This window comes from Alosa alosa, chromosome 17 (genome assembly GCF_017589495.1).
Source record: "Alosa alosa isolate M-15738 ecotype Scorff River chromosome 17, AALO_Geno_1.1, whole genome shotgun sequence".
NCBI lineage: Eukaryota > Metazoa > Chordata > Actinopteri > Clupeiformes > Clupeidae > Alosa > Alosa alosa.
This window is the reverse complement of record NC_063205.1, coordinates 19,142,547-19,165,342: the sequence shown is the minus strand read 5'-3', so window position 1 is coordinate 19,165,342 and position 22,796 is coordinate 19,142,547. Positions and strand designations below refer to the sequence as shown.

Here is a 22,796-nt window from a genome sequence, read left to right as displayed (position 1 = left end):
TATTATGACCGCCGCGCAGCAAAGAGGCGTCATATAGGTTTAGTCAGATTTTTTTTTCTTTTTTCTTTTTCGCATGTCCAAATTTCCGTCAAGGATTCCCGGGACACTGTAAGACCGGGGTACACGAAACTTGGTGGGCATGTAACCCCACATGGATAGCATGGAACCATCGTTTTTCGTTTTTGATCTGTAGCCCCCGCTGGACTGGACCCCGAAAGGAGGGTAGGGCAGACACAGTTTTCTGTGAATATCTCGAGAACCGTAGGGTTTAGGAGGACCATTTTTTTTGTATGTTGATCTCAAGGGGCCATGTCTACCCATTCCATAACCACTCATTTCATGTATAGCGCCACCTAGTTAAACACAAAAAAGTAAAAATGAGGTGTTGTAATCGCAGGTGTGACCTAACATAGTCAAAACTGCACGAAATTGGAAGTGTATGATCATTATGACATCCTCTGAATGCATGCCAAGTTTCGTGGAATTCCGCTCATGGGGGGCCACACAATAAATTAATTTATGTTACTATACACCAACTGGCCTGTAGGTGGCCGGAGACAGTTTTCTGTGAATATCTCGAGAACCGTAGGGCCTAGGAGGTCCACCTTTTTTTTGTATGTTGTTCTTAAGGGGGCATGTCAACCCATCCCATTACCACTTATTTCATGTATAGCGCCACCTAGTTAAAAATTAAAAAGAAAAAAATTAGGTGTTTTCATCACAATATGTCTGGCTGACATGGTCAATACTGCACGAAATTGAAAGTGTAGGATCATTATGACACCCTCCGAATGCATGCCAAGTTTCATTCATTGGGGGCCTTACAATAAAATAATTTATGTGTACATTTAGTGACCGTACACCAACAAGGATTTCCGGGACACTGAAAGACCGGGGCACACGAAACTTGGTAGGCATGTAACCCCACATGGATAGCATGGAACCATCGTTTTTCGTTTTGATCTGTAGTGCCCCCGCTGGACTGGACCCCCCGAAAGGAGGGTAGGGCAGACACAGTTTTCTGTGAATATCTTGAGAACCGTAGGGCCTAGAATGACCAATTTTTTCCGTATGTTTGCCTCCAGGGGTCATCTTAACCCATTCCATGTGCACACATGTGCATAAACAGATACACATGCACACACATACATTCACAGTAATCATACGTATGACACATACTCACACAGTAGACATATGTACGCATGCATGCACACTCACACACACACACACACACACATAAACATAAACATGTACACGCACACATGCACACAAGAATTTCTCAGAATTATGAACAGGCAAGATGGGGGTGGGGTTGTATAAAATGAATTTTACATGTGGAATCTATGAACTAATCATGTTTTGGTACTTGTTGTCTAGCAGATACCAGTGAAAATTGAGTGTGGATAATGCAATTTAGTGAGACAGTTTGAATCATATAGGCCTTTCAGCGTGATTTATTTTTGTGGAAAAAATGTGCTGGACTGGGCGGCGGTCATATTTTGTACCGCTCTGTGGTACATCTAGTTAACAGAATATTAATCTAAAGCAGAGGTTCCCAAACTGTGAGGCCGGATTTGTACACGCAGCCTTACAACACTGTTTACAGCTCTTCGAGTCACGGTAAAATTTATTTTTTGGTAGGCTACATAGCTAATTTAGATTAACTTATGGTGTGGGTGGTTGCGTTTCTTTAGGAATCCGCCGCCTTGGTTTGTATAGAAATGAATATTAAGTGACAGATACACGTAAGAGGTTGGACATACGTGACGGTAATATGTGACGTTCCGATAGCTAACTTAAAATGGACAGATTTGTCACATTTTATCACTGCGCGACCCAAGCCTGATATGTACGGAGCCCCTAAGGGGACATGAGCAAAAAAAAATCTAAAGTTTAGTTTCATGTGCTCACGTGAAACTTTCATGTTCGCACGTGAAACTTTCATGTTCGCACATGAAAGTTTCACGTGAGCACATGAAAGTTTCGCGTGCGCACGCGAAAACCTTTTCACATGACACTTTCATGTGCGCACATGAAAGTTTCAGGTGAGCACATGAAACTAAACTTTAGATTTTGTTTTGCTCATGTGCCCTTAGGGGCTCCGTAGATATGAGCAACATAGCCAAACGTAGAAAATATGATGAAAACTCATTGCATTGCATAGCATAGTATAGCACCTATTTAAGTGGCTTAACTGTAGTGAATATCATTATTCATACATATCATTATGAAAATGGCGCGGAGGTGTCACTGTTTTCGGAGGGGAGGCCCACATTGATGGAGTTTGGGAACCCATGATCTAAAGGAAGGAAGATGTTATGGATGTTGAGTATTGAGCGCCGAGCGACACCTAGTGGTTTTGTTATGTTATGCTGAAGCCTATAATGTTGTGCGCTGTGGTTGGGATTCATTGATTAAAAGCGTCAACTGAAACAAGCACTGTTATCACCTGTCCACTTCTGTCTGCATCGCGCTGTGTGCCTCCCTGCCTGCTTTGCCAAAGTCACCATCTCGCTATTGCCTAGTGAACATAGATCAGCCAATAGCAGTTCAGAACCAGCACCAGCTCTCAAACAGCTGAATGCAACTGCCACGGTCTGATTAGATTATAATAATGTGTTGAAATGAAGCACCACTTCAGAAAAAAAATCTTGCGATTTTTGGCGGGCGGGTATGTGCCCGCCCTACTGTAATTGTATGAGCACAACGCCACTGTCAACCCATAGTAAAAGCCCCCTTGTGGCAACCACTCCTACACACATGTAGCCTACAGTAATGGCCCAACGTCTATTGACTCTTGAACGTAAACTTATGTTGCAGCCAAGATAGGGTATTGAAATTATAAGGAAGTAGACTAACGCGGAGTAGGCAAGGAACGGACACAATACAGCCTAGGCCTACTGTACAGAAGGTTTCGAGCAAGAAAACGCTCGAAATTTGGCATGGAGAAGACAATAAAAGATACTTTAGTGGAACATCTTGAGAATTTGGATAAGAAAGATTTAAAACGCTTCCGAAATAAATTGGTGGATGAAGGCAAGTTAGGCAAGGCACCAGGTATCACCAAGCGCTAAAGTCGAGGATGCCGAAGATGAAAGTGATCTCGCGGATGTGTTGCTGAAAGCTTTTGAAGACGACGCCGTCAACAAAACAGAAGATATTATGCGGTTCATCGGGAGTAACGACACAGCTACCAAACTGCGAGCAGAGTACTCTAAAAGTAGGCTAGGCATAAGTTGGGTAGGCTATTGATCGCGCTGACTGATATCAGGTCGATGCCTGCGAAATTCTGTTAATCAAAGAAATGTGTTTTATCTTTTGTCTAGATTAGTTATCTCTGTAAGGTATTGGCATGTCATATCCTACAGTTACCTACGTTTGAATTGGTCTTCAATATTGACATTTAAAGAAGTCGCCCAATGTAAAGTTTGGGCAGTTGGAATGGAATGAGTGGGCATAGGCCTGGCTTTCATTTTCTCATATACTGCCGTTTTAACTGCCTTACAAAGTAAACACAGTAACTTAATGTTGATGTCCTTCATAACAACATAAAAGTTGATTTAGTTTTAAATTATTATATGATTTATGCCAGAATCAGCACGTTTTAAATTACACATTTAAGTGTACCAGTGGTTTTACGATTTATTTTCTCTGCAGGTAGCTGTTCTTGTTATTAATGTCTTTGTAAATGTCTCAGTCTTTTGTATCACTCTTCATATTTATCATAATATCTGCAGCTGTATTGGATGTATTACGCTGTGTTCTAAATATATTTTTGTCAGATTGTTTTGCTAAACCTAATGCAGTGGTTATAGACAACAGCGAGGAAAATGTGGGTGTATAGACCACAGTCTATGTCCTTACCTTTTTACTTTTGTTTTCTAGGTATTGTAGATCAACTCAGCAGTTCCGTAAGTTATTCCATCATTTCCAATGCGTCCATACATTTCAAAATGTGAAAGAATTGCTGATCCTAATCTCTGAAGTCTATGTAGTTATGTGTAGTTTGGAAGACAAGCATGCCTTCATCTAATGTTGTGAATGGGATGAAAGCTTTGGGGTTTTTTCTGCTTTTTTTTCCCTGCCAGATCGAAGTATACAACATGAACAGTAAACCCCGTGGAACATGTGTGATCTTTAACAACGTCAACTTTACTGATGGTAAAAAACGCTCAGGATCTGATCAGGATGCAGGTCAGTCAATTTTTGGATTGTGTCAATGCCAAAACCCTGGGTGGAAGGATGGTTGACTTGAGCATTTGTCATTTGTTGTTTCTGTTTCAAAACTGTCTTTTTGTTCTTTGTCATTTAGATGCTCTTGAAAACACATTTAAATGGCTGGGGTTTGAGGTTAAGGTCCTGCGAGACAGGGGAGTGCAAGACATGAAAGACAAACTTGAAGAACTCAGCAAGAAGGTGACTGATGCTGACTGCTGCTTCATATGTTGTGTGCTTAGCCACGGCAACGCGACAGGTGTGCAAGGATGTGACAATGCTGTCCTGCCCATCTGTGATATACTCTCTCCATTCAGTGGGATCAGATGCCCAGCTTTGGCAGGGAAGCCCAAAGTGTTTTTCATCCAGGCATGTCGAGGTTCTGAGATGCAGAAGAAGGTGAATATCCAGGCAGATTCTTTGGGTGAAAAAGAGGTGGAATTTGAATCTGACTTTAGCCTGGATAGCATCATCAGCATCCCTGAATTTGCGGATTTCCTCATCTCCATGTCCACCTTCGAAGGTTGTTTTGCCCTCAGAAATCCTGAACGTGGCTCCTGGTTCATCCAGTCTCTCTGTGACCATCTGACTAAGTTATGCCCACAGTGAGTATTTAAAATTAACATAAGATTCTACTCCATTGCAATTTCTGTTCAAACAATACACCTTTTTTAAAGGCAACCCTTGGATGTTTAAATTATGTTCTAATGTAATAATGATTATATACAGTATGACTCACAAACTCCTGGCCTGGGGAATGAAAGTATGAAAGTTTGCTTTTATCCCCAGCTCAAGACTGGCTCCCAAAATGGTGAAGCAAAGCCATACTGGTGTTTGTAAACAGGGCGCTCTGAACAGGGTTGAAAACGGTGTTACAGTCCTTTATCCTTTTGGTATTTCGACCAAAGTATGACACCAAAGTTTTACAAAGAAAGAGGGTTAAAGTGACCTTCAAGTTTAGGAGGGTTCAATGAAATTAGCAGTACCCCCATGAGCCCATTACCCTGACTAGCTTACTAGCTTATTTGAACCAATAGAATAATGTATGGTTGAGGTTACAGTATGTACACATCAGGTATCAGCACCTTAATAACCTTCAATATTCCTCTTACCGGTATTCTGTTATTTTTCTAGGGGTGAAGATATCTTGTCAATCCTTACTAAAGTCAACAGTGATGTTGGTGCTATGGGGACAATGCGTGCTAAGCAAATCCCTGAGCCAAGGTTCACCCTAAGGAAGAAGCTCATCTTCCATGTGCCTGAATGAGATATGAGATGAGATTCCACATGCATTGCTACACAAATGGATATATTTGTTATTTTTTTAATCATGCAAAATCTACATTTTAGTAATTATTACATTTTAAAACATTGTACATTTATATTTTCAAGTCAATTTTAAAACTATTTTGTATACTTTAAGTAAACATGATTACCACCATAAGTGCTCATCTTTAGCAGTGACCTGTAGAACATTGTTGTATGCTGACTACATACCTTTACTATGATCACTTCTTCAGATAAAAGTATTTGTACCACAATAACTGGCCCTTATTTGTTATATTTAACCCTTGTATTGTTAAATGTGATAGTTGTGAAGAAAATCTGTGGGAAAAAGTCCCTCACAAAGGAAATATGTGCCACAATTATTGGCACCCCAAGAAAACCGTTTGTGTCACTTGAAAGCTGCATACCTTCTTTCACAAGCATCGTACGCCATGATTTTGAGCAAATAGTCTTTTATTGAAGATTAATTAGTGTATGTTGTAACCTTGTGCCTTCCATGTTTTTTTGCACCATCCGACTGCAATGCACATGAACACTGGGAAAGTTCCTAATAGTCCCAGACTCCATGAATGCAGCATATGATTGCAATGCATAGGCACAATGTTACGTTAGTCACGAGGCAAAGTTGACACCACATTCGAGATGGTTCTCATTTTGGATTTTGCAGTCTGGCACTGGCGCTCCGGTGATCACACCGTGCATGCACAGTGACTGTGTTGAGTTTACTAAGACCCATTATCTTGACTGTGCTGCAACTGCCAGAAGATATTAATATCTTATTTGAACCAATAGTAATGCATTGTTGAGGTTGTTCTTCTCTTTCTTTTTTTATAAACTATATTTATTACGACAGGACAGTGAAGACACTGACAGGAAGCAAGCAAAAGCGAGAGGGCAAGAGAGAGATGGCAGGAAATGACCCGGTTTGGACTCTAACCCTTGACTGTGGGTACTTGGGCCCGTATGTGGTACAGGCGCTGTAGCCAGTTGCGCCACAGCGTGCCCCCTGAGGTTATGTAAAGGATAACGGCCGCCGAGGCATTTTTTAATTTTTTACCAGATCTACTTCATAGGTGTCCCGTTATTCAGAATTAAAAGCCACCCCGCCAGCCAATCAGAAAAGAGTATTTCTTCTCTCCGGGTGATAAGTTCATATTAATCATCAAGTTGTACATTTATATTTTCAAGGGAATTTTAAAACTATTTTGATATAAGTAAGTACCGCCATAAATGCTCACAACAATGACCTGTAAAACACTACATACCATTACCATGATCACAGGAAAATTTCAGTTGAAAATCACTTTATTTCCACAACGTACAATTTCTTTCATCTAAAGACATGTAAGGATGTGTTTCTAAAAGAGTCTCTAGGCAGTTTTTTTAGCGTTTTTTTTTGTTTTGTTTTCTAACATTTTATTGGCTTTATACCTGTACTTAGTATAAAATTACAAAGTTGAACATAATCTAAGCTCTCCTTGCAGTCCTCCTGGGCTGTCCTTCACTGATACTTCAGAGGGTGTGGCTGAGGTGGATTTCCAGGGTAGAAATTCACCATGGAAACAAGATTTGACACAGAATCTCCAACACCTTGCGCTGCCACCAAGAGCACATCTCTCCACTGAGAGCCTGCTTCTAGGAAGAAGGGAAACACTATGAAACACTAAGACAGCAACTATGCTGCCTATAATCAATTTGACCAACAGCCAAGTGCTGGGATACATTGAATGACAACTATCAGGGCCCCCTTAAAATTGCTTGAAATATGATGACATGATGGATGCATATTTTAATGGAATGCCAATGGTCTAGTTGAGGGTACACTCTCCATCCTCCATTCTAGCTTGTAACTCTTCCTTAGTTCTTCTCCAAATCTTATACATTTTTCACATCTTTGCACACCCACTCATACTCACATACACACACACAGACACATACACACACATTACAAACCTTTGTGTGTTGGCAAGGACAGAGTTGTCTTGACCCTCAGCACCAGTTCACAGAGCTGCTCTTCCTCTCCTTCCTCCTCCTCCTCTTCCTCCTCCTCTAAAGCAATTCCCTGGTAGTCCTCTTGACTCCTGCCTCCCACCTCCTGGTAGTGGCTGTGCGTCTTCTCCTCAAAGGCCTCACCTCTTCCTGGGTCTTCCTCTCTCCACAAGGGTTCCTCAGCAGTGTCCACAGACTGCTGGAGGTCAGAGGTCACGTCAGGGGGCCATGTGTCGTCACCACAGCCCGTGGAATCTGACCTGAGAGAGAGCTCATAGTCACCTTCTTCTTTGGAACACTCCCTGGACTCGTTTTCCTCCGCTTCCTGGTTCGTCTCTGTGACCACTTCCTCTTCCTGCGTCATGTCCTCACCTTCCTCACTGAGGAGACGCTGTGACGTTGGGCTCTCTGACCGTGAGCCCTGGGGTCCAGCTGTCCCGTCACTGCAGTCAGTGGACAGTGGCGTATAGACAGGATGAGGAACATGACCAGTGTTCACCGTTCGCAGGCTTAAGGCCTATAACAACAAACAACATTGTGTGAGATAAGGACAATTCTTCTCCATATCAGCCATTTCACTAGCGAATTATCAGCCATTTCATTCGTAAATTAGCATATTTAGCTTAGTAGCTGCATGTGGTCCTGAAATGCCTACAGCGGAGATCACGCTTGTGATATCCACTGACACCCCCTGTGGATGAGGGGTAGTATGAGCTGAGCTATTAGTGAATGAATGGAGGAGGTGGGATGGGTTGAGACACTGAATGCATGATGCTGACAGGTAAGCAAGTTTAAATCATATAAGCGAAAGTGCGCTAATTGAGAGCTGTCAATCATTCATGTGGACTCTGCTTAGAATAACAGAATTAAAATCTCAACCCATGCACCCCTTTCCTTCTACACACACACACACACACACACAATTTAATTTAAATTATTTAAGTCTAATTGTCCTTTGAATGTTTTTCTTTCAGTATTTTGTTCCTTGTTTTTCTAACACCCACACACAAACACAGACACATCCCATCCTCCTCAGTGACTCACGTGTCTGACGTGCCGCAGCTGGTGCTCCAGGCTCTGGTTGTGTTGGCTCAGGGCCTCCATGGTGGCCTCCAGCTCAGCACACCTGTCCTCCAGGGAGTTGTGCTCCGACTGGGCCGTTGTACGCCACACCTGGAACTCCTTCTCCAGGAGCCTTAGAAACACACACACAAACACACACACACACACACACACACACAGACAATCACACACACACACATACAAACACAAACACACACACACACACAAATGCAACTATAACGGTAGCTGTGTATTAAGTGTGTTAGGCAATGTACAAAAAAAACAATGTACAAGCGTGCGCTCCTCCAGGTGCCCCTGCTTGCTCCTTCTTGCCCCTCCTTAAGGTGGCTCACCACTTGTCTCTCTGCAGATCCTTCATGACCTTCTGAGTGATGTGTAGGTCTTTCTGAAGAAAGGACGTTTTTCTCTGCAAAGCAACATATGCATCCCCATTTAGATCACCATTTAAAGCGATGTGTTTTTGGTCTACAGTAGTTTGATGGCACATATAAAAACTTGCTAGCATGGTAACTGATGTCTTTTGGCAGTTGGTAATTTCATGCTGTCATGTATATAGCAGCCAATTGCCACTTCCTGTATGTTGTGTGTGTGGGGGTTTTCTATTGGTACTTTTATTTTGACATCTAATTGGCATCAAGGTCACATGGGCATAGGTGTAGTAATGAATGAATATGCATCTGGGCTTAAGACTTGCCGTCAGCTGCCTGGCTCAGTGCTTCATCGGCCAAGTAGGCCTAGTGTAGTCACTCAGACTTAATCAAAGCTATCAGTTTGTCTACGCGCTCAGTTGTCATCCAAAAAAGTAAACATTTGCGTTTTCAATGATAGGCCTATGATGCGTGGCCCAGGGCGTTAATTACCACACCGCATGTCATGTAAATCAGCAGGTGCGTTCAACCTTGCAGCGCTGCACAGATCTGGCTGAATCTTTCAATACAAACACGCCTTACGTTTAGCCAGATCTGTGCAGCTCAGATTTAATCGAACGCACCCGCTGATTTGACGATACCAGACCAGGAAGCCATGGAATTTTCTTCCTACAGATACAGGTCTTGTTTTGACCTCTCTGTACACTTTTAAAGTTTACAGTACTTCAGTTTGTCTCAAGAGAGTGAGTGTCATGGTGAAGGTGCAAGAAGTTCTACTGTTGGACTACTTTTTGCACCTTCACCATGACACTCACTCTCTTGAGCACCTTACCATGCACACAGAACTACAGGCCAGTCCCGGCCCTGTCACTGCAAGCGTCTCATGCTTGATCACCCTCAAGCACACTGTGGATTTTTTTATTTAATTTATATAGTATATTTAGTATTTCGTTTTGTTAGTTTTTCTTATCTTCTACTGTCTCTATTGTACAGTGGAGGTTTGTTATATGTTTATACTTATATTTACCATTTCTGCTGTAAGTGCATTTTGTGTGTGATGTCTGTATGCTACTGAGACCTTGAATTTCCCCTTGGGGGTCAATAAAGTATCTATCTATCTATCTATCTTCTATCATACTACATTAGTGTAATTATATTTTGAGCATTGTTAGGGGTAAAATAGCCAAGTGGCACCTTGCTCTGTCAGCATCACTGTAAGCCCATTCAGTGATAATACAAATAAACCGTCTTGCTCAAAACGCCACCAATTAACGTAATTTTGCTCTCAATCAAAAGTTTGAAGTTGTTAACTACCGTAAATAGATCTTAGGTTGTTTTTACTCCGGAGTTACACTTTAAGAGTCATGCTAGTAAGAGAGCTAGCAGCCTTGGTTTTAAGCTTGATTGTTAGCACGCTCGACTCCCGATCCAAAGTGCTGCTTTTTGCAGGTTCGAGTCAGGGAGGGTGCAGGGCTGAGTAGCGCATTGGTGCTGTCACTGCCGTGACCCAGATTGTGAGCGAGGTTTACACTTAAATACACAATTTCTGTTTAAAAGGGGAAGTGGAGGCTATGTGTACTTTAAAGTAGCAGAAATAGGGTGACCACCAACTAGACTCTGAAAAGGAGGACAAATTGTGTCAAAGTGAGGATCCCCCACACACACACACATTTCAGCCTCCACCACTCAACCAATGCTAACATTATTTTACTGTTGGACGTAATGTTAAACTGGAGAGACAATACTGGAAATTTAGATGAAGGATCGGTATTTAGCTTTCCTTTACTTAATTTTAAAATAATTATCGGCTGTTATAAACGCCAATACCAATAGATCGGTCAGCCGCTAATAACAGCACACCAATTTATCGTTCGAGCTCTGATAGTAATACTATACGATTTCTATAGTAGTTCCATAGTATACTTCTATGATATTCTGTAATACCTCTATAATATCCTTGCCCTCTATAGTGTTCCTAGTACTTATATAGTATACTATTAACGTTTTTCATGTGACGTATTCTAGGTTCTATAGCTTTGTTTACATCCAGCTGGTAGGCAAGGGACAAGTTGAACCCATTGAACATCGTTGTCTGCAGCTGCCTCTCAGTAGGCTACATCTCTGTATTTCAGCAATGTCAACATTTCAGGCATCAATAAAGGTGATGATGAAACGTTATCCAATTGTTCAATATTTGATAGCCTGTCACAGGGACATTGTTTCGCTAAAATCGCCCTGATTTGGTGCATTGATCTGTATCGATAACGTTATGGGAGAACCTGCATGTAGCCTAATGGTAGCCTAACTTTTTTTCTCTGTTCAAAACTTCGGTTTACACGAAGACAATAGCCTTTCTTAGAAGCTGTGAAATTTGACCAGAAAGGAACATGTCTTCCTTCTGAAAGCTGACACAAAATCAAACAATATTTGATCATTTAACTTCAACTGAACAGCGACAGGTCTTGGTAGGCAGTAGACTCAGCAGGCGTTAAAGCGGTAGCCTACTGTTATAGCCAGAGTCAGTCAGCATCATGTAACATTAATGGCGTTAGTCATGAATCCTGTAACATATTATATCATATAACAGCGATGGCTTATTGAAGGCGATCTGCATGGATATATAACCACCCAGAAAAACTCAGAATGTGAGTGATAAAGTTCATTAATTGTATGAACCTTTTTATTAGTTATCCATTGCAGCATAAGCCTATATTAGGCTGTTATGCTAGCTCAGCCTTTAAATATGTTGTTATTTTGGTCATGTGGACTTGATTAAGCGAATAAAGATAATTCATAAACTGCTTATTTCTTACATGACTGAAGCAGTAGCCTAGGTTCAACAGTGGTGTTTGAGGTTGCTGTGTTAAGTTGTTGTGTGTGATCGCTAAACAATTAGGATCAAATCAGTTTATTTTGACATACGGGGAGTTAGCCTGACCTATAGCGTTAGCCTATAACACATAAGCCTATTCTGTTTTCATTTATTAGCATTTGTTGTGATTATATAATCAAATGACACTCATGATAACTTGAAATAGAAGGACAGAAGATAGGTGATTGATGTCCACAAGCACGAATTTCATGAGACAAATTAGAACAAACTGTTCAGGTAAAAATAATCTTGCCATGTTCAAAATGCTGCACTTTTTCCCTTCATAGCCTATCTCTGGCAATTCATTTTTGGATGACTGTAGATAGTAGTATTTTAGCCTACGTCTTTGTAGACAGTAGGCTACACCGATAGGCTATCTTGAGAATTAAAGACTTCACAGCTGCTATTGATCATCCTCTACAACCACGAGGGATAGGTAGGCTAAGCGGTCGTTAAATTAAGCCTTTTGCTTCTTATTGTAAAACCAACTGTTAGGGCCTACACAAGTGGTCGGCATCGGTCAATATTTGATATTAAAATTTCAATTTTGACGCTATTTGTAACTATGTGTAGCCTATGCAACCCGACTGTTGTAGGCTTGCCTACCACTCTCTGCAGTGCCTTGCCTACCATTCTTGCCTACCACTCTAGTTGTAAACAAAGCGGTCACATGACATTATGACGTAGGTGCAAAACCTTAATAGACCCTTTCAAAGAGAGTTCCATTATCAGCATCATAGTTGGCCCCACAAGACTTCCTTTTTAACATTCCATATGTTATCTTAATGCAGAGGAAGTAGATTGGGGCCCAAATAGAACGTTCAAGCATTGTTTTTGTTTTTATTGTTGAAAGGGTCTATAGAATACAATAAGATTCCAAGCTGTTACTGTCTACACTACATTAGTAATTTTTTGCCTTGTCAGGTATGAAGCAGGAGGTTTCTCACTTGAGGCTGCAGGTCCTCCTCTGTCTGCAGAGCTTTGGACTCTAACTGCACCCGAGGGCAGACCGTAGGTGGAAGTGGAGGCGGATTCGCCGATTCACAGAAGTCACATGACTGCTGAGAAAGGGTGGATGGTTGTTGCTGCTCTAGTAAGGAATCACTGTGAGGACTATTAAGGCATGCACACACACACACACACACACACACACACACAGTGTTAATAAATTACACATATTCAGAATACACACACACACACACACACACACACACACACACACACACACGTAAATATGCTAGTGTCCAGCCTGTGTCCTGACATGCACTGATAGTGAAATTTAACAGTTTTTAGATCCACCTGTTTGTTGGGTCTCCACTTGATTCTCCTCTGGTAAGCTCTCTTCTTCTCTCTGCCTCCCTCCTGGTGTAGCGTCGGGGCAGCAGGGCATGACGGGCATTCAACGCCAATGAGGCCACCGACTCCCTCCATGTGGGCTTGAGAAAGAAAGGAGAGAAGGAAGGAAGTGTAGTCAATACCTTTGCTCAATCCAGTCACTGACCTACTTGTTTAGGATTGTTTTAGGGTTCTGGGTTTAAAAAACCTGCGGTTGCTGATTGATATTTGGATGAGTTGACCGTCATATTCAAATTTGCAGTGGTTTCTTAATTTATTCTTTTAATTTTGTAAACATTTTACAGAGCTGAATATGTATATATTTTAATATATTCCATTTTCAACGCCAAGCCAATCCATGGACAACTAACAGGCATTAGGACAAACGTAAAGAGGGCACTTGAAGATGCAAAAGCAAGCAATATTTCTGATGATTTATTGGCGCGTGTGAAGGTTCGTGCACAATGACAAACAGGAGTGCAACATTCTCAAAAAACAATAAGCAGAGTGGACTGCCAAAACATCAGTGAAAATCATTATTGCAGGCTTCAACGTGGCTGTGTTTACGATTAGAAATGTCAAACATATATATATATATATACCTGTACCATGTATTCAACATTAGTTTCCTGTGTATTCCTGTATGTGTGTGTTTGTTTGTCTACACTGCCCTCTACCTGTGGGGTCGAAAACTGCAGTTTCAGAAGGCTTCTAAAAACTGTGAAGGCCTTATCCTGGGTTCTGATGCAACAATGAGTCTTTATTACTGCCATAATTTAGGAAGAAGAAATGCTTAAAGAAATGCTTTGTGGATGCGTCTGACCTCAGTGCAGTTGGAGTAACAGTGACTTAATAATTGGACAACTGTCCATGGTTACTCTCTCCTCTAGTTTGTGGGTTTTAGGTCATAATGCCTTATGCTGAGGTTTTAATGTGCTTCACATAGCTAAAATGTCTCATTATTGATGAGACATTCTGAAAGTGATACCAATATTTATATTATTCTGGTTTGAGAGTGTGTGTTAGGTTCCTGAATGAAGATATTTTTCCATTTTATAGTTTTATTCATCTGTATGTTGTGTAATCCTGTTCCTCAGTCCTCTACCAGTACAGTGTTAAACTACAGTTTCAATAGGTTGTGAATATTTTGATCAATTGTGAATTTGTTAGAATTTGCGGGTTACACTTTACTTGACAGTATCTACATAAGATTGACATGACACTGTCATTAACGTGGCATAAACAAGTCATAAACGTTTATGACATAACGCTTCTGTTATTAAGTATCATTCGGTTTTTGTCATGACAAGTTAGAGTTAGGATAGGGTTAGAGTTAGGGTTAGAGGTTAAGATTAGGGTTAGGGTTAGAGGTTAGGTTTAGAGTTAGGGTTAGAGGTTATGGTTAGACTTAGAGGTTATAAGGCCTTCATGCCACATTGGATATTCGGAAATTCCGACCTCTGATAGAGGAAAAATTACTTGAACGCAAAGTCGACTTGCGGAAGTCTTGCCCCGAGGTATCCGACTTGACGTCACTATCATATTCTCCAACCACGGCAGCCTCCCTTGCAACAACACAAGAGGTGAATTTTAATCTCATTACAAATAGGCAAGGTAATTTATCACTAAATTAACACTACAGATAGAAACACTCCCCAGAGACATTTTCCATTTGCTAAACCATAGTAAGCAGTTTTAATAACTTATTTATGCATTTCCTGTATTTGTTTTCCGAGCTGATCTCATGAACACTCTTTTTTTCCGAGGTCGGGATTTTTAAAGTTGAGTCCTCTGAGCTTACAAACGGCATGAAGGCAGCATTTAGATTAGGGTTAGGGTTCATGTGTCATGACAGTGTCATGTCACTCTTATGTAGATACCGTCAAGTAAAGTGTAACCGAATTAGCTAATGCTTTTTGCATTTATTTCTGTAGTAGCAGAAGAGCTGACCTGAGAACAGTACTCCAAGACAGGGTGAGAGGGCTTGTGTTTCTTGCTACGTCTCTCAGTCAGGAAACAAGTTTGGCACAGGTGCAAGTTGACACACTTCAGACAACGATACCTGTAAAAACAAGAGAGGATTTCTCAGTTTACATCCATTGGTGGCGGGAAGAAAGCAGTGTCTGCCTGGAAGACCTGAAGGGTGAAGATGTGAGGTCATGTACATAACGACAGCAAACTGACTGCAGACTCCTCAAAAAACATTACTGTAAAATGCTAAAATAGAATGGAGTTGGTTTGATTGGACAAATGCAGATAACATATAGTATATATAAGGAAATAGAACAATGTGATCATATAAAACCACCAGCAGCACACACACACACCCAGAGACAGAGACACAGACAGACAGACAGACAGACATAGACACACACACACTCACACACACTCACACACACACACACACACACAAACACACACAAACACACACACACATACACACACACACCTAAGGCCCATAATGGGGAAGGCTTTACAGGCCCGGCAGCGCACTGCGTGGACAACAGCTTCACTGGCAGAGATCCTGTAGAGCGTGGAGAGCCATAGGAGCAGCCGCGGCTCAGACTGTAGCCAGCTCACAAACACCTCCTCACACACACCTGCGGTCATCACCTGGGGTCACAAAGGTGGATCACACATCCACGAGTGAGTGAGTGTGCTGTCTGATGGAGACAGAGAGAGAGACAGAGAAAGTGTGTGTGTGTGTGTGACAGATATACTTTATGTGTGTGTGTGTGTGTGTTTGTGTATTTAGATGAGTATGTGTCAAAGAGAGTGAAACGTGTGTGTGTGTGTGTGCGCGCGTGTGTGTGTGTGTGTGTCGTGTCATATGACTCCAAGCTTAAGGCATACCCCACTGAAACATGACCTCACTGCAGTCTCCACATGGCTAAACACATGGCTCTCCTGTACCACAGCTGGCACCTGCATACACACCGGGCGAAACAACAAAGGCCACATGGGGCATTGCACAGTGACACACATCAGACACCATGTAATAATGAAATAAAACAAATTACATTATTTTAATTTTGAATATATGATCATATACAGTATGTGTACAGTTAATGTTGATACCATTTAATATAAATTCCAATTATTGAACACACGATACTAGTTGTGTAATTGCTTTCAGCTTCTTGTTTCAGGTTACTGGGCTTGAAACCTAATACTATGGAGGCCACAGGTCCTTGAGTACTGAGTAGGATCTTCTCCCTCAAACATTACCTGGCTGAGGTCATGAAGCAGGACTCTTAGTCCACTACGGGTCACTGTGCTGCTCTGACTGCCCAGGTGACCACTGAGACTTTCTCCCAGTCTGTAGAGAGCTGGGGGCCATAGTGTCTCACACACACACACACACATTCACACACAGACACTATACTGAAATATGCATTCAACAAATACACACACCCAAATAATGGATATTTTAGATATTGTGTGTGTGTGTGTGTGTGAGAGAGAGAGAGAGAGAGAGAGAATATCACCTCTGTGTTTGGCTGTGAGAGTATCTCCTGAGAGAGCAGTCAACGCTGCCTCCACTGAGTGGAGCAGCACAGATCCAGCATGCTGTCTACAAAAACAAACAAAACAATTAAATTAAAAAAGTCTCTGCACTGAAACTGCCAAATTCACTGCATACAATTCAGGAATTCCCCTTCAAAGCTTTTTGTGATAGCTACTGTTATTTTACACATAAATCAATTCTGCTAATAGAATGTACGGCTGCTGTTCATATAAGTTTCAGCACACAATAGCACATTGAGGGAGGTTCTGACCTGTCGTAGAGCTTGAAGAGGAGTCTGGTGGTCTGATCAATTGCCTCTGGAACAATTGCCCCCGGAAGTTCCTCAGACACGCTCTGAAAGAGTTTCTCCAGGCCCTGTCTCACCTCTGCCTCTGAGAGACACTTCTGGGGGTCAGCAGACTGGCTCAGGAGGAGGAGAACCGGACGCAGCTCTGTCAGAGTTACCGTGTGCACTGTAACGTAAAGGGCAGAGCTCATGCATCACACATACTGTACATGCGCTTAGATCTTGTGCTGACCCCTGACCTGAGACAAGAAACAGGGTTCCCACTCTATGTCTAAAGTAAAATGTCATGACTTCCTTGACAAAACTGACTAATAACCAGATAAACTCTAATTCTGTGTGTAAATATTTGCATTAATGTATTATTTTTGGCAAGTAAATTTAAAACTGCTACAACAAAATGCCCTGATATTCCATGACTGCCCCCAAAATGATAAAATTCCCTGACTTTCCATGTCTGGAACAGACTTTCCAAAATTCCATGATATTCCAGAAATTCCATGACCCATGGGAACCCCGTGGAAACCTTTCATATGAATGCTGAATATGGCCTCCCTTGGGCCAAAAACATGTACATCAGGTTGACATGTTTCATTACAGTACAATATTGACAGACACAATGCATACTTTAGCCACATCAAACTATGTTATAACATAACACTGCATCAATAAACTGTGTTTTTGGACCACAGCAGTGTTTTATCTCTGTATGAGATGTGTTTTTTTGAATGTTAAAGGAACAAGAAGATTCAAACTGAATGTTAAACTTACTCTGACACAGCTTCTGCAGGGAGCGGAGCTTGAGTGCAGCGCGGTACACCGCTGGGCGAACTTCGTTCAGGCCTTCTACACAAAACAGACCAGTACAGTACATTACAGACAACTTGCCAATGTAACTGACAACTTCATGTACGACCCTAAATCAGAAAAAGTTTTATTTGTAAAATGCAAATAAAAACAGAATGTAATAATCTGCAAAATTAGGGTAACTGGCAACACAATTGGGTATGAAAAAGAGCATCCCAGAGAGCCAGGGTCTAGAAGTAAAGATGTAGGGGTATTCATTACTCTGTGTAAACCTGTGTGCACAAATGATGAAACAATACTTGTTTTAGTGCTCGGTTTGAAACCCTACATCTATGACGGTGTGGAGGAGCATTAGAGCCTACAGCATGGGCCTCTTGCACATCTGGCAAGGCACAATTAATTCTGAATGATGCATGCAGGTTTGGAGCAACATATACTGCCATCTAGACAATGTCTTTTTTGGGGAATACCTTGAATATTTCAGGAAAACAATGCCAAAATGAATTCTGCACATATTTAAACAGTATTTCTCCATAGAGGAAGAGACCAGGTGCTAAAATGGCCTGTCTGCAGTCCAGACCTGTCAAATTAGGTGCCTCATGGAATGAAAACATGACTAAGAATACTCCATACTGTTGAGCAACTGCAATCCTATATCGGGCAAGAATGGTACAACATTTCATTCTCAAAACTCTGGCAACTGGTGTCCTCAGTTCCTAAACGTTTACAGAATGTTGTTAAATGAAGTGAAGTTTTTTTAAACATGTTGCTGCATCAAATTCAAAATGAACATATATTTTCCATAAAAACATCAAAAGTTTCATTTTCAACATTTGATATATTGTCTATGTCCTTTTTGCTGCTAAATATGGGTTTAGGAGACTTGTATATTATCACATTCTGTTTTATTTGCATTTTACATCGTGTCCCCCTGATTTGGGGTTGTATACAATCCTGGCAACTGGTTGTGATTTAAACATCAATTAGGCACACACAACCCAAGTTGCTTTGAAAATCCTTGTCTGAACAAAAAAGGGAGAGAGCACGGAGCAAGGAGTGTTCCGTGGAATTCAGAAAAGATCTTCAGTCTGAACAAATCTGCAAAAACATTTTCGCATTTTGCTCAGTCTAGGTTATTTTGGATCTCCATGTGCATCACTATCTCTATTTGTCAGACACCAAAGCCTTAGCACCTTGCCTTGGAGGTCCTGAATGGCCACAAATCCCAGCTCCATTAATATGATGCAAGGCACAAAAGAAATTTGACATGAGGTTCCATGAATGAAAGATAAAGAAGCCTTGGTGGTATAGAAAACAATAATTCTATACAGATTTATGTGAACAGATTCAGAAACGAATCAGTCGAACCTTAACTTACCAATACTATCCAGATCCATTGTGCTTTCTGTGTTGTCTGCTAAAGCCCTCCTAATTCTCTGCTTTCAACAGAGATAGCAAAGTTTGTAATGATTTATTAAAAGAAAATCAGATAGAAACAGTTACCATGTGTATCACAGTCAAACACTTTGGAGGAAACTAACCTTTTCCTCAAGCAATGTAAAAGGATATCTGTATACACTCTTAAAACGAATGTGTTGACTACACAAACTGTTGTCCCTATCTGCACTTAGAGATGTGTTAAACAACGCAAGTTGTTATTTTCAACTCATAGCCTATGTACACTGTTGAAACAATAACAAAAGAAATGTGTTGGAAACAACAAACTGTGTTGTCCCTATCTGGACTAAACAACACAGTTGTTTTAAGAGTGTAGAGTTAGGCCTAATAGTTATAATATAGTTATACGGGTTTGCAATAGCTATTAATTGTATAGAGTTGCAATATAGCCTCGTTATACATATATATTACAGAGAGTTATATTGTCTATTAATATAGTGACTGGAGCCTATTCATATAGGAAACATGCAACGTGTTTTGATTGGACCCTAAAATGAAAGGAGGCGTAGCCTACCTCGACGACGCGCGGCTAGAGCGCGCCAGTTTATCGTACACTTAGGACAGCGAAATCTTTTAGTGGTGTTGTTCAATAGTGTAGTTGTGACACAGAAATCGATTCAATAGGCATTCTGCATGTATAATCGTTCGGTAAGTAAGACGTTCTAATGCAATAGCATTTTCTAGCCACACACTGCTTAACTTAGGCTACTTGGTAGCCTAATGCGGAAGAGAAGAAGTTAGGCTACAGTGCATGGGTAGGTGCGAATGGGTTATTTCACAAATAATGTAACCTATTAGCAGAAGTTGGAAGTAAGTAAGGTTTAACATTTGCAATGCCATCTTAAAAGTTTCCACTGAACCAGTTGGAAGTAAGTAAGATTTAACATTTGCAATGCCATCTTAAAAGTTTCCACTGCCTGGTGTCTTTGGAAAGTCAGATAAACGATGTTGGTAGGCAATGGGTTTATAAAAGACGCCAGTTCCTATGCCGATGAATTCATTTGTGACTTACGACAAAACATTTCAATAAAGTTTGAGGAAAGTCTCACTTACGCGTCACCAATTGTTATAAAGGACATGAGAGCGCAGGATAACGTTGCACCATTAGGTCTACTAATGTTTACGCATTATCATGTCATCATGGCTTGGAAAATAAGAGCTAACTTGTAGGTATCGTGCTATTTGTTTGAAGATTGATGTGTTATAACACTCACCGTATCTGCTCATGTTGGAGAGAGATCAGGGACCGATATAGCCTACGTCTTCAGTGCTTGTGTTGCTGCAGCAAGCTGTCCCATAGCTAAGGTTTCCATTTATCCATAATGCATGTTTGACGCCACGTATCCTTGCCTATGCGCTCCTGAAGGTGTAGGAATATCTGTTTCTCCAAAATGTCAGTGCAAACACATAGCAACATATACATGAACTGGTAATAGCTGATTTAATGTGGTTTAAAGGCAGGCTACTAAGCCTGATATTAATCAAATCATCTTCTTTTCTCAGGACCGGATCCCTGCCTAATTGCCATGGATTCCATTCGTTCAAAAAAAACAACTCTGATAGATATTCTCTCCACTGATGCCAGTTTTATTTTGCAACATGTTCAGAGGGAAAATCTCATTACTGGACGGGAGTACAAGAATCTTTATAGCATGTCTCAAAATGGAGAGAAGACTACCATCGAACTGTTAGACAAAATGATGAACAAGGGTGACGACCACTGCAAAAGGTTTATTTCTATGTTGAGAGAAAGTGAAATTGTTGGCACTTTCCCAGCACTGAAAGAGCTCCTTAACCCTCAGGAAAATGTCCCTCATCAGGAAATTGCTCAGGCCGCAACAGGTGCTACATTTACATTACACATTACACAAAGACTACAGTATATTTACACATACACATTGTATTATCTCTTTTCTGTCTGAGAGACGATTCTGCATTCTCAACTGTTTTTTTCTTCTGTTTCTATTCTTCTGTTTCTACAGATAATCCAGACAACAACTCGGTAAATAGCTTCAAACACTAGGCTACAGGCAGCTTTGACAGTTCCATGTTATTATGCATAGCCTACATGATACAGAACAGTAACATGTGAACTTCCCCAGTAATTGTGATGTTGACTGTGATTAACAGACAATGTGAAAAGTCTGAAAACCTCACTCAGGTAGATCTGTTTGCTCTGTTGCCTTTTAACAGGATAGTGCATATAAGATGGTCAACAATCCTCGTGGCCTCTGCATAATCATCAATAATGTGAACTTTCAAAAATTATCAACACGAAATGGATCTAGTGAAGATGCAGGTATCAATATTACCACACTGATGTTATTGTAAGCTGTTGGAAATGTCAACAACCAAAACTGAAGTGGTCCAGCATATGCTATGTCTCATTGTAGCTTAAGTTTAAATAATGTGAAAAAGATCCAAATGCTGTTAAGTTCTGAAATCGAATAGTTTTAATGAATGCACATTCAGTTGTAGGGTTAAAGCTCTTGAGGCTGTCACATGACCACTCCCCCACTTTTCTCTGTCTCTTAGATGCTTTGGAGCAAGTCTTCACTTGGCTGAATTTTAAAGTGGAATGCCACAAAGACCTGACCAAAGACAAAATGAAGTCTGTTGTACAAGAGGGCAGTCAGAGGGCTGATGGAGATTGCTTTGTCTGCTGTGTCATGAGTCATGGCGAAACAAATGGTGTGTTGGGATGTGACAGTGAAGTTGTTACCGTAGAAGAGATGATCACCCCCTTGAAAGGAAACAACTGCCCAAGGCTAGCTGGAAAGCCTAAACTGTTCTTCATCCAGGCTTGTCGAGGGCGTCTTTTTCAGAATGAAGCAAGGATCCAAGCTGACAGCTCTCGTGAAGACAACCAGGGTTTGGAGATGGATGCTTACCCCGGGGAAATTATCTCTATCCCAGCAGATGCTGATTTTCTTGTCTCCATGGCTACTGTGAATGAGTACTTCTCTTTCAGAAACAGCAAAACAGGCTCATGGTTTATCCAATCTCTATGCAAGCGACTCAGAGAAGGCATACTCAGGTGATTAATCGTTTTGGACTATATAACTTGTGTATATTATATACAAGTTATATACATAATATAGCCGACAATTAATCCAGCGTTTGCATAATTATTGAGGTGTTCTATTACAATTTAGTTCGTACATTGACATTAAAGCATGGCAGAATTGTGCTCAGTAAACCATCTCTACGTTGATCTGGACATAAGTGCAGATGTGGGATTAAGCACACTGTTACTTACATGCACATTTGTGGGAAGCTTGATGTTTTAGATTTTATTTCAATTGTAATGTTGCTGACAAATGCTGGCTTTATGCTAACCGATGTCCACTTTTGAATTCAAAGGGGGGATGACATCTTAACTATTCTCACCTATGTCAACGACGATGTCAGCCGGGAAGAAGGGCTCATCAGAGGAAAGAGAGCCAAACAGGTCCCAGACCAGTCCTTCAGACTCCGGAAACGTCTTTTTTTCCCAGTGCCTGACAGTCCTGATCTGTAACTATCTGAACATTTGTGTGGTCGTACTATCACATTTTATTTTTCTAAAAA

General features: G+C 41.0%; 3 protein-coding genes across 7 annotated transcripts; 2 read left to right on the top strand and 1 right to left on the bottom strand.

Annotated features, from left to right (window-relative positions):
- Nucleotides 1-2,840: 2,840 nt before the first annotated feature.
- LOC125310923 (caspase-8-like) lies at nucleotides 2,841-5,756 on the top strand. Of its 2 annotated transcripts, none has more exons than XM_048268721.1 (5): nucleotides 2,841-3,220; nucleotides 3,886-3,911; nucleotides 4,089-4,194; nucleotides 4,313-4,820; nucleotides 5,350-5,756. In XM_048268721.1, exons 1-5 carry the CDS (start codon nucleotides 3,163-3,165, stop codon nucleotides 5,480-5,482), a joined length of 831 nt encoding a protein of 276 aa, XP_048124678.1. In that variant the 5' UTR covers nucleotides 2,841-3,162; the 3' UTR covers nucleotides 5,483-5,756. The 2 variants fall into 2 exon arrangements, with proteins under 2 accessions (XP_048124678.1, XP_048124679.1); XM_048268722.1 differs by having other exon boundaries at nucleotides 3,180-3,240.
- Nucleotides 5,757-6,817: 1,061 nt separating this feature from the next.
- On the bottom strand, nucleotides 6,818-19,185 carry dytn (dystrotelin). The gene is made up of 14 exons (XM_048268346.1): nucleotides 19,147-19,185; nucleotides 17,733-17,807; nucleotides 16,929-17,130; nucleotides 16,638-16,723; nucleotides 16,378-16,478; nucleotides 16,003-16,074; nucleotides 15,599-15,762; nucleotides 15,100-15,211; nucleotides 13,114-13,250; nucleotides 12,762-12,927; nucleotides 8,907-8,980; nucleotides 8,536-8,686; nucleotides 7,456-8,008; nucleotides 6,818-7,137 (listed from the first exon to the last, which is right to left on the bottom strand). The coding sequence occupies exons 1-14, from the start codon at nucleotides 19,163-19,165 to the stop codon at nucleotides 7,004-7,006; spliced, it is 2,046 nt and encodes a 681-aa protein (XP_048124303.1). The 5' UTR covers nucleotides 19,166-19,185; the 3' UTR covers nucleotides 6,818-7,003.
- Nucleotides 15,718-22,796, top strand: LOC125310704 (caspase-8-like). 4 transcript variants are annotated; one of them, XM_048268344.1, is made up of 8 exons: nucleotides 15,718-15,795; nucleotides 16,068-16,144; nucleotides 16,299-16,443; nucleotides 20,730-21,068; nucleotides 21,209-21,228; nucleotides 21,420-21,525; nucleotides 21,762-22,263; nucleotides 22,590-22,796. In XM_048268344.1, exons 4-8 carry the CDS (start codon nucleotides 20,753-20,755, stop codon nucleotides 22,744-22,746), a joined length of 1,101 nt encoding a protein of 366 aa, XP_048124301.1. In that variant the 5' UTR covers nucleotides 15,718-15,795; nucleotides 16,068-16,144; nucleotides 16,299-16,443; nucleotides 20,730-20,752; the 3' UTR covers nucleotides 22,747-22,796. The 4 variants fall into 4 exon arrangements, with proteins under 4 accessions (XP_048124301.1, XP_048124302.1, XP_048124300.1 ...); XM_048268345.1 differs by lacking the exon at nucleotides 16,068-16,144; XM_048268343.1 differs by lacking the exon at nucleotides 15,718-15,795 and having other exon boundaries at nucleotides 15,963-16,144.